A 12,499-nucleotide genomic window follows, 5' to 3' on the forward strand; every position below is an offset into this window, starting at 1 on the left:
TGTTATGCATAAAGTTATCCAAAACAAATGTTATGCATTTGAAAAATTGATATCAATTGTTAGAGAGATATCATTTGAAATAAGTCACATGCATAAACATTTAAAATTAAGGTCAAAAATTAAAATTTGAAAAAACAAAGCATTTGAAAAATTGATATCAATTGTTAGAGAGATATCATTTGCATTTAAAATCAATTTTGACCACAATTCATTATGATGAACTAAAAATTATAAAAAATTATTAAAACTTTAAAATGTTCATCATAATACACTTTCCAACAAACATGAGATGAAAAACAATGCATAATCATTTAAGATCAAAACTCATGCATGCATAAAACTAAATGAGCAACCAATTATGCAAAATCAAAAAGCTTTTAAGCTTAAAGGTTACCCATTCCATTTCAAGTGTGGATAGAGCATTTGAGTATCGTCACTTTCATCACCATTTCTCCCACACACCTACAAGAGACATTTAAGTAGATTTTGGTATCCAAATTGCTTTGGATCCTTGGACGTTAGTTTTAATGCCCCTTGTTCCCTTAGGAACCCATACTTGTCTAATTTTAAAAGATTTTATTTTCTTTATGAGACAAGTATGTTCCAAATGACCATGAAAATGACAATGTGAGCATTTTGCCATTTTTAAACATAATGAGTTATTTTTAGAAATTAATTCTTTTTCTTTTGTTAAGCTCTCAAGCTTAACTTTCAAATCAAAAAAAATTCTTCTAAATCATTGATTTTGACTTTTGAAAGCTCTAAATCATTTTTCAAAGATTCATTTTGTTTTTCAAAGTTAACTTTTGCTTTCAAAACCAAATCATTTTCAACTTTAAGTTTTGAAATTAATTTATTATATTTGGAATTCATGGTCTCATTATAAGCAACTTGTAACTCATCAAACGAATAAGAATTTAATTCACTAGAGTTCGAAGTTACCATTGAATCTTCATTGATAGCCATAAGGCATAGGTTGACTACTTCATCTTCATCATTGGAGTCATCTCATCACTCCAAGCTGCTAGAAATGTCTTTTTCTTACTTGATCCCTTCTTCTTTAGAATGGGACAATCATATTTGACATGCCCCGTTATTTGGCATTCGAAGCACACCGGGGGACTCTTATTTTTGCTTGATTTATGCTTTACTTCCTTGGAAGTTATGAATCTCTTGAATCTTTTAAAAAGATTGGACATCTCTTCATCATCATCCACCTCTTTATTTGTATCTTGATTGCTCTCATTGGTGGATTTGAATGCAATGCCTACCTCATTCTTCTTGTTCTTCTTTTCTTTATCATTATATTTTTCCTTTACTATCAACTCATGGGTGAGAAGATAATCGATAATCTCATCAAGAGTGAGTGACTTGAGGTTCTTAGCTTCGAGAATCGTTGTCTTCTTCGATTGCAAAGACTTTAGAAGAGAGTAGATCATCTTTCTCAGAAACTTCTCATTAGGGATTACTTCTCCAAATATCTTGAGACCATTGACAATCACGAAAAATCTATCTGTCATAGCTTTGATGTCTTCATCTGATTTCATCTTGAAATTCTCATAGCTATGGTTGAGAAGATTGATTTTGGTTTACCTCACTTCATGGTTCCTTCATGAGTGACTTGGAGCTTGTCTCAAATATCCTTGGCATTAGAATAAGAGAATACTCTTCCATATTCATCCGGACCTAATGCACAAAAGAGGATGTACACAGCCTTAGCATTGAGTTGGAACTTCTTCTTCTCTCTATCACTCCAATCATATATCTCACCGGTTGAAGTGGAGTATCATTTCATGATAGAGTTCCAAGCTCCTAGATCGTTGGCTTGAATTAAGAGCATCATCATATTATTCCAATAAACATAATTTGCACCATTTAAATAAGGTGGCTTATTGACCGATTGAGAGTCTTCATTGTAGTAAGAGCCAGAGGTCGAAGCCATCTTCTTATTGGTTGTGTTGGAAATCGGTAAAGCTTCTTCAAGGATCATCTCAAGGTTGTTAGATCTTCTAACGAGTCAAGCTCTGATACTAATTGTTAGGATTGACAAAGCTCCAATGACAACAGAAAATATTGCCAAGAGGGGGTGAATTGACTTTTTGAGAATTTTATAGAGTAAGGAGAATTATAGGGATAAAAAATCGTTGCACAGGATTTATAGTGGTTCGACTTTCTCAACCAAAGTCTAAATCTACTATCTAAACTCCTCACTTAGGATTTTCCAACAAATCCACTAATTTGTTCATTCTTTTTCAATGACAAAGAGATAACCTTTACAAACTCTCTAGCTTTTCAAAGGCTTAACTATAACCAAAACCGCTTTTCAAAAGAAAAGAGATGTAAACAAAGAAACCTCTAAAAAGGAAGGTGTTTACAACTTAAAGCTAAAAAAACACAACTATTTACAAGAGAAATGAAATAAATATTGAAAAGTTATTATCTTGTGTTTGATTGCTTGGATAGGTGTTCTAACACTTCTTCAAGTGTCTTGAACTTGTATTTATATGTTGGAATATGTTTGTGGTCGTTTCTAACTGTTGGGGATGATTTAAAACCGTTGGGGATGAAATTTCATGCAAAATAAAGTTGCCCAATACAGGGAGTATCAATACTCCTTTTATGGGTATCGATACTTCCTTTGTTATTTTAAAATAAAACTAGCATTTAGGCCTGACGGTATCGATACTGTGACTATGATATCGATATTACTATGTAAAGTAGTTTTGATACCCCTTTGGGTATCGGTACCTATTTTGCATTATGGAATTTGAGCAAGTTGGTAGTATCGGTATTACCTAGAGAGTATAAATACTTCTCTTACCTAGGGTATCGATACTACATGAACAATATCGGTACTGTTCATATAGTACCGATACTGTAAGAACAATATCAATACTTTGTACATGAAAAACTTGTTTTTGCTCAAATTCTAGTTTATTGGACTTTGAGTTATTTTTGAAAACTTTGAAAAAAATTCAATTTAGTCCAAAAACATTTTGTTTTAATTTGTTATATCAAAAAATATTATAAAACATGGTTCAACAAACACTAATCTTAATATTGTTTTGAATAAATGGTTTATATTATCCAAAGAAACGGCAAATCTGCTACAGATACACACAAAAAACAACAACAAAAAACTGTTACAAGATACAAACAAAAAATGGCACTAAAGGCCTCAACAAGCGATACCCCAATTACTATAAAGGTTGCAATTAACGTTATCCACCATGGCTATGTTCCTTCCTGCTATTTAATCCCAACTACCTTCATAACAGATGAAAGAATGGCAGCAACTACTCTAACCTTCCCACGAAACAACATACAATTCCTTTTCTCCCATATGAGATAGATGTTGGCATATCAAGGAAGTTTAAGGATGATTGTGAGCAAAGATTTACCCTTGAGTTTGGCAACAACCCACTCCCCCTCCCTTTCATCCTCCAACATCTGACTTGCCTAGTCAAGACACACAGTCTCAAGATAGCCCTCTGGTTGTGCTTAGCAAAAGGACATTCAAAGAACAGATGTTCAGTGGACTACATAACATCATTACAAATACAACATATGCCATTAACCCGCATGCCCCAACGCGATAATCTATCACAAGTGGGAAGCCTCCCTAACAAGGCCATCCAAGAAATTATTCTATGTTTAGGAATGCGCAGAGGAAACCATAACAATTTCTGCCAAACAACCTTGGCACCTTTGATCCTAATCTACTCCAAAACCAAGCAGCCTTCAAAGTAGCACTAATCTTAATGTTATTTGTCGACCGTTTGTGATTATTAGTTCAATTGAATTTTTTAATCAATTTTTTTGTTGCACTCTCAGTTTCCAAGGTTTTACCTTGACCAATTTGGATCGATCAAAGTTGCACACATGACTTAAATGGGTGAATCTCATAGCAAGGATTTTTTGCATACACAAGACCTCAAACTCGACACCTACTTAAGAGTTATTAAACTACTTATCACTTGAACTAATATCCGTCAGTGTTAAAATTTTATCTTAAATTAAAAGTTATCCATTAATATTTGTACGCAAATTCATTTTCTCGCCGTTGCCGGTGGAGCAAAGTTGGAGCAAAGTTGGATCTACGCTTGTTTTGACTTAGCACTCAAAATTGGTTCTTTAGCCACGCCCAAGCCCTATCCTAATAAAAACTAACTAAAGCCTTAATTTTCCCTACGCTATAATCAAAGAAAAAACAATAATTTTAACCGACCTTTTGAACAAACCATGCTTAATAAATAGCTCTAAAAATTTTGAACTGATTCGATATATTCTTACCAACAGTGGCAACGTTTTATTAGCTACATTAGTACAAGTCAATTGTGTATATATATGTCACATCACAGCTAATAAAACAATACTAATATTTACTAATTTTCGGCTTTACCCTAATTTTTATGAAAATGCCCAAATGAAACAAAAATTAAAGCTCAAAAGTCTATTTCCATGACACGGTGGGAACGCAGTTTCAACGTACATCATTTAAGTCGGTAAATGGAAACGTTAAACAACGTGCATGCTTTAAACTCCTCTTGTTTTCTTAATAAAAAAAGCTAGGCATTATTTTGTCCTTTTGACAAAACTTACATGTACCTTCCTTTGTTTATTTTTATTATAGATATTTTTAAATTAATTATCGATATATGACCCATTAGTTGATTGATTCAGTTCAGATATTACAGAGATCTATTATAAAGATTATCTTCTTAGTTTGATTTACTCCATTCATAGTATTAAGATTTGAACATTTGATCTTATTTTTAGAAAATTTAGTGTTTTATTCTATTAGACCAATTGATTATCATTTAAAAATATTAATATTTTTATTAATCTTCTTGAGATAATATCATTTTCATAAGTTTATTATTTGTTGATTATGCAGTAAATAAAAATAATAATATTTTTTTAAAGATCTAAAGAAGGTAAAACAAAAATAAGTGAGAAAACAAAAGCAAATATAAACTCTAATGCTCTAAGATTGGAATAATTTCCAAAACTAATAGGGAAATTATTATAAAAAATAATATTTGAAGTCCAAGTTTCAGCTCACGAGTAGGAAAAAGGTTTCTTGATTTGTCTTTTATGTTCACACACACATTAACGTGATATTGGAACATTTTAGACAAAGCAAAGCAAAGAAAAAGGTGTGAAGGTCATGAATAATGAAGAAAAATAAATAAACATCAGTTAATAATGTGAGTATGTGACCACCAGAAGCACCCCCTTAGAAAACCCTTTTTTCTTTCATATCAATAATATTCATCTACGCAAAATCCATGAACTGATATTATTATTTATATTTTTTATAAACTAAATTTAAATAATAATATTTATATTAATGAGTGGAAATTTAAAACAAATTGGTTTCGGTTATAATTAATATTATAAAACACAAGAAAAATAAAAAAAAATATTAGTCATGTTGACGATAATTTTTATGTTTGATTAATTTAGCTATACTGTGGACCAAACTTTATTAAAAATACATAAAGAAGGAATAAAGGGAAGCCTTAAATTTATAGTTTCGTGTAGGATTAGAATTTCTGTTGGTTATAAATATTTAATCTTTCATTTTCAACAAGAAATATATCATTGACTAATATATTGTCAAAATTAAAAAAAAACCTTCAGAGGATTTTCTATTAAACTTATATATTGTCAGCAATAAGTAAGACACAGTATATTAAAATTATGGAATTATATTTAATTTTAATAATAAAAATATTGATTTATCAATAATGCATTTTAAAATATTAACTAATATTAAATAAAATTACTTGCCAATGTATATAATATAAATTCCTACGAAAATAAGGAGAGGAAATTTATGGTTAAAAAGAAAAGAGAGTGGCCGTTTAGAAACGGGCACGATTATTTAACGTGGATTGGTCAAACAAAATGTGGGACTCACATCTCAACTAAAGAATCCAGTCCGTCCATATCATTGACTTTTTGCTTTTACCCTCACGTGGAATCAAAACGCGACCAATCACAGCGGTGCGGTTTTAGAACCAGTCAAAGGCAAAGCCGCTTTTGAAAGGAAATTGTAAGTAACAAGCAATATTTAGAAATACAAAATTATAAATTTAGATTTTAGTACAGCGAAAAATCATATACTGAATTTTTTTTCTCAAAATAATAATTAAAATAATCGCAAATCATTAATTACTATTCTACTCCAAGAGAATATATGTTAATTTTATAATCTTATTCGAAAAATCAACACTTCACATGTACAAAATATAAAATAAATATTTTACTAAATATATATAATAAAATGTATATTTATTGATACATTGGTATTACATGATTTCCATACTTTATATTCAAATGATATGACATATCATTAAAAATAGTTAAAAATAATTTAAAATATGTTATATTTTTTTACTCGTCATTATATGCGATTATTCTATTTAGTGTCAGTATATCAAATATTTTGAGATCTTAAAAATACAATCATGTTAAGTGTTTGATAGAAAATTTAACTGTCCTTTTGATCATATTCGGCTCCATGATATTAATTTATATTTCGATCATTAAATTAATAAGTGAAGAAAAATACACATGGTTCAAAAAAATTAACCCCATAAAAATAGGATCAATTAAGAAATGCATATCCTAAACCTTACTTAAACTAATAAAAAAATGATAAAGTAAACTAATGATCCTCGATTATAGAGTGTTACTTTATTAAGTCTCGACTATTAAAAGTTCTAAAATATTCCTTTGACTATAATGATTTGCTTTGTTGAGTCATTCTATTAAAAATTACAAAATGATCAGTCGACTATCCATATGTTTCAAGCTCGTTTTTTTCGTTAAAAAATTGGCGACAAACTGAATTGGACATTAACATGCTGACTGAGATATACTAAAGTTTAATCTCATAATCTCAAATGACTATCATATCTCAGTCAGCATGTTAACGTCTAGTTTAGACACCTGTCAAATTTTTATCCAAAAAAGATGATTTTGGAACATATAAACAATCGAGTAACCATTTTGTAACTTTTAATAGTCGAAGGATTCAACAAAGCATCATCATATGGTCTAAGGACTATTTTATAACTTTTAATAGTCGAAAGACTTAACAAAGCAACATCATATAGTCTAATGACTATTTTATAACTTTTAATAGTTAGAGATTTAATAAAATAATATTTTATAGTTGTGTAATTTAACCTAAAAAAAACTAATGTAAAATACAAAAGATATTTCTTGTTTCCTCATTATTTATTTTTTTAATACTTGATAAAAAAAAATTCTTTTTTCCTTCTCTTTTTCCAATACTTTTTGAAGACTCATTCTCATGAATTTCTCTGCGAAATAAACAAGGTAGCTAGCTATGGCCATGAAGTAGAGCCAAGTGTCGTGTTTGACGCACCATCTTACCTTACTCTCATTGAAAATCCATTTTCATGCTTTGGGAAATTAATATGATCCCCTACCTCATCACTCCTTTCACATTTGGTCATAGTCCAAACCCCATTTTAAATGCCCTTTTGCCACCTCTCTCTCTTATAATTCACAAATCAATTAATCAAGACTTCCTATATAATCCCTTTATCCCTTTTCTTTCTCCCATTTTCTGGATTCCTTGATGAAACGCTCCTTTTGATTCTTTCTTTCATCCCAAGCAAACCCTTTTTGGTTTATATTTTCGAAGCTTTTTGTGTGAAACCCTTTTTCCTGGAGAGAAACAAGCTGTAATAATGGAGCCCGTTGATCATAGACGAGTAGTCAACGAGATGGACTTCTTCACCGGCGATCAATCTTCGATACGACATGTAAAGGCGGATGATGATGATGATCATCATGTGAAGATAGAAAGTGAGCATCCTGGGTGGCTGCAAGATCAAGCTGAGGATGTAAATGTAAGAGAATTGTCACATATGATATATTGAATAGATGTATATAGCTAGTTATTTACTTTGAAGTTTTCTTTGGTTTGTTTTAGACTTGTTTAAATCTCTTGACAACTAATAGTACTGCAAGTGAGAAATCATCACGGAATCTGAAAGAGAAACAAAGGGTAAATCAGGTTAGTGAAGATACGGTAACTGACAACGCATTTCGTAAGTAATTTTCAATCAAAAGGAGACTTTGGAAGCTGATATTTGACAACTTTTTTTCGTGGGTGCAGTTAGCAGATGTTCGAGCTGAGTTAGAACGAATAAACGCAGAGAATCAACGATTGAAACTCTCTCTTAGCCAGGTGAACAATAACTACTATGCTTTACAGATGCATCTTGTTTCATTGATGCAACGACAACAAAATCGAATAGCTGAGAGCTCAGAAGCTAACAACACTGAGGTAAAATTGCAGCAGATATCATATACAATTGCAGCATAGAGAAATCATTAGTTACTGATATATATTGTATGTGATTTTTGATTATTTTTGTATTAGATTGATAGACCAATGGAAGATAAAACACATGGTGAAGGCACTGTGGCAAGACAATTCATGGATCTGGGTCAAGCAGCAAAGGCTGAAAAAGACGAGGTTTTGGAATCTTCGTCCGAGGATCGATCGCCGGAGTTATCAGCTTCGGCCGGGAACACCATTGTTGAGTCTATGGATAGAAGAGAAAAGAACAGTACTACCCCTGAATGCTTTCCTCATCCTCAGGGATGGCCACCTAAAAAAGCTCCCAAGTTTAATAATACCTCAAAGGATACTGAACAAGCACAACAGACCATGGCCATGATTCGAAGAGCTCGAGTCTCGGTTCGAGCTCGATCCGAAGCATCAATGGTAAGGTTTAGATTGGATTATTCAAGATTTTGTTTGGGTTAATCAAAGAATTAACAATTGCTTCTAACAGTTGATAACATAGCAAAAAGAATCAAACTCCCCACGTGCAAGAAAACATGGCGGTGAGCACACAATTTTAGGTTGGCACCCGCCTACTTTTATTGAAGTAGATTTTGAGAAAGTCATTAGCAGAAGCTGTAAAGTTATATCCAAAATTTTCAAGACCTTTTTAGGGTATGTGTATACGAATAAATTTATATATCATAGTGAACCACACGTATTTCAATGGGCGCAGATTTCTGACGGCTGTCAATGGAGAAAATATGGGCAGAAGATGGCAAAAGGAAACCCTTGCCCTCGAGCTTACTACCGTTGCACCATGGCTACCGGTTGTCCGGTTCGCAAACAAGTATGTATATTTTTTTTCTCATTCATTGTTCGATTCTTAGTTTCAATGAATAGGGTTTGACCGTTTTAACTTACCTATGGCATATTGAAAATTAATCTACGCATTAAACAGGTGCAAAGGTGTGCGGAGGATACAACTATCCTTGTTACAACTTATGAAGGAAACCATAACCATCCACTACCTCCGGCCGCAATGGCAATGGCCTCGACAACATCAGCAGCAGCATCTACGTTATTATCCGGTTCGATGCCTAGTGCAGATGGGATTATGAACTCGAATCTCGTCCCCAAAGGGATGATGCTTCCCGGTTCACCTAGTTTGGTCACCCTTTCAGCTTCAGCTCCGTTTCCGACTCTCACATTGGATCTCACTCGCAACCCTAATCAAAGACCGTTGAACCAATTTCACCCTATTTCTCCACATTGGCCTCACAGTTTATCAAGTTTGCCGCCTCACCTGCTCGGCCAGCCGATTTACAACCAATCAAAACTATTGGGTAATTTTCTTAGCTCTCAAGGAAACATTAATGAACTTTGCGGTCATCTAGCTCAAAACCAAATGCGGGGACATCCAGTGGCTGATACGGCCGCCACAGCAGCTGCCATCACGGCTGATCCCAACTTCACTGCGGCGCTGGCTGCGGCCATTACATCTATTATTGGCAATTCTCATCGAGACAATAGTGGTGGTAATAACAATAGCACAACGTCAAGAAACACAGGCGACAACAATACTTGAATTAATGTATTTAACTCGATGTTTGTACCCTTTATTTTTCCTTAGAAAGTTGACGTATATTTTAGTTATACTTTTTTTCTTCAAATTTTAGAAAGTTGTATCTTCTAGGGTTTTATGTTTATACACACGCATGTGTATCTTTTAATAATAGATTCGGATAATATATAATCTCTCAGAAAATTCTTTAAGATAAATTTTGATCATTTTTTTTCCTTTTTTTTCCTTTCAGGATTTATGCTTAAAAATGATAAAATTAGTTGATAAATTAATGCAAGGTATACACTCAACTTCTCATACAACTTAAGGTCAGAAAATAAATAGTAGAGGCCAAACCTTGGAAATTCTAGGTAGCATCTAGGTATTATTGTTTGGGGACCAAATTAGACTTTGAGGTACCAAGTCACACTCTCCATATAGCATGTATTAAGATCATGAGATTGATATGCATGTATGACACTCCTAACATACATCTTCTATCTCCATTGTATAGTTTGAACACGTGTTTCACACCATGTTTCAAATCCATTTTTAATTTTAAAAATACAAATTAACAAATGCTCATGAAGTCCAGGTAAAAAACGACATATAACGTGTATCTCTTGGACATTCACAATCTTATATAGTTAGTGTAGGACAATACTTAAGTCGATCGTACTTTGGTAAATCATTTAAAAAAAATTAAAATATAAATGAGAATATAATAGAATTTGTTCATGCAAATCAAATCAATTAATAATCTTATCTCGAGCAAACTTTTCTTAAAAATAAGTTCATTATATGAATCCTCAATCTAACCACACACTAATTGTATGCACTTCTCATGCAATACTATTTTAGCTATTCTCTCCGTTAAACAATCCTCATCAACTACATTACACGCGATGTAAAAATAACTTAACTCACAATGTTTCTCAATAAATTAATATGTACTTCAATAATAAAATCTTATCTCGAACTATCTTGAATTTGGCCCATTGATTAGGCATGGGGTCATATGTAGGATTGAATCATTGTTCTGCAGAAACAACAAAAGCAGTAATTTGAAGGGCCCAAAATATATTATTGCAGTTAGGGATGGTAAACAAGTACAATTTCATAGATTCCATATAGTACCCGTTCTAATTGGGGCGATGATGGGTATAACTTTAGTGGGTAGTGAACGGGTATGGATTTAGAAAGTGGTACTAATTGCGAGTAGTGGGCGGATGATGGGTTTGAGACCTTACCCGTCCGCATCTACCCGTCCCGCATCCGTCCGCTCACTAAATACCTATTAAATTTTGGATCATTATGAATTTATGTATAATTTTAGAGACTAATTTATAAATCTTAATATTGTATAAGATATATGTTGTCAGACGAGTTTAGTTGAGTACGTCTCCAGTTGGGTAGTGGATGTGGGGATGGATTTGAGAATGTACCCATATGGACAGGTATGAATTTAAATTTTTTTACCTATCATGAGTGGTAAGCTGATGGGGATAGAGATGGGGTAGGGTCACCCTACCCCTCCGTTTATTATCCCTAATTGCCGAAAATGTAAAAAGAAAAGAATACTGATGAAAGGCATAAAGCCTTGGTTTAATTATCAAGACGAAATAGTCTTAGTACGATGGCGGAGGTCTTATGTTTTAAAATTCAGAATCTTATATAATTAAAATTCACCAAATTTAAATATTCTTATAATCCTTGAATTCAACCATTTCTCATCTCCTTTTCGTCAATAAAAATAAGAGTAAATTATTTATTTGATCACACATTTATTATTTAATTATTATTATTTTTAAATCATATTTAATATTATATTTTGGTTATGTTTTGATTCTTTGTCGTTAAAAAATTAATAATAATGATGATGTGAAATCTTTTTTATTATTTTTCAATGCTGATGTAGCATTACCTTATAGTAACGCGTCATCATCATCGTTAATTTTTTTAATGATAGATGACTAAAACAGAATCAAAACAAAATACTAGGTATGGTTCTGAAAAAAATAATAGTTAAGAGATCAAAACAGAAACTAAGTAACATATGGCTGACTAAATATGTAGTTTACCCTAAAATCTCTATTATTAACTTCCAGTGTTACTTGATCATCTCAAACTTTTTCACTTTTTTGCAACCAATCATCACAAAGTCAACGGTTCCAATCAGCTCTCGTCATACACTCGACCGAACTGGATTAACACTCTCAATTTCTTACTCGATAAGAAAAAGCCAACAAAGTTTAAAAATACTGTCACTAGTAACACGACTCCACGTGTACGGATGCGATCCTCCAAGAAGTTCGCTAATCTAAGTCAATACACTTCGCTTTGAACTACTGAATAAAAAGCTCTGTTTTGAAAATCGATTCAACCGGAAAACGTTGTTTAGTTCGGTTCAATTTAAACCGGTTAAATCGCTATTAATGAATCGGTCAGAACCGTTGAATCGTTCGAACCAGACCGGTTGAAAACCGGAAAAAAACTGGAAAAAACCGGGATTTTTGTTTTAAAAAAAATTAAACCAAACAACGTCGTTTGTTAAACGAGTCAAGTCGAACTCGAGTATTACTGAGCTCGACTCGAACTTG

General features: G+C 32.5%; 1 protein-coding gene across 2 annotated transcripts; it reads left to right on the forward strand.

The window, feature by feature from the left end:
- Positions 1–7,636: 7,636 nt before the first annotated feature.
- LOC120198422 (WRKY transcription factor 6-like) lies at positions 7,637–9,934 on the forward strand. 2 transcript variants are annotated; one of them, XM_039199772.1, is made up of 7 exons: positions 7,637–7,822; positions 7,865–7,892; positions 7,976–8,059; positions 8,162–8,333; positions 8,427–8,776; positions 9,072–9,185; positions 9,297–9,934. In XM_039199772.1, exons 1-7 carry the CDS (start codon positions 7,731–7,733, stop codon positions 9,921–9,923), a joined length of 1,467 nt encoding a protein of 488 aa, XP_039055703.1. In that variant the 5' UTR covers positions 7,637–7,730; the 3' UTR covers positions 9,924–9,934. The 2 variants fall into 2 exon arrangements, with proteins under 2 accessions (XP_039055703.1, XP_039055702.1); XM_039199771.1 differs by having other exon boundaries at positions 7,638–7,811; positions 7,842–7,892; positions 8,162–8,332; positions 8,429–8,776.
- The last annotated feature ends 2,565 nt before the right edge of the window (positions 9,935–12,499 follow it).

This window comes from Hibiscus syriacus, unplaced genomic scaffold (genome assembly GCF_006381635.1).
Source record: "Hibiscus syriacus cultivar Baekdansim isolate YM2019G1 unplaced genomic scaffold, ASM638163v2 tig00117056_pilon, whole genome shotgun sequence".
Lineage (NCBI taxonomy): Eukaryota > Viridiplantae > Streptophyta > Magnoliopsida > Malvales > Malvaceae > Hibiscus > Hibiscus syriacus.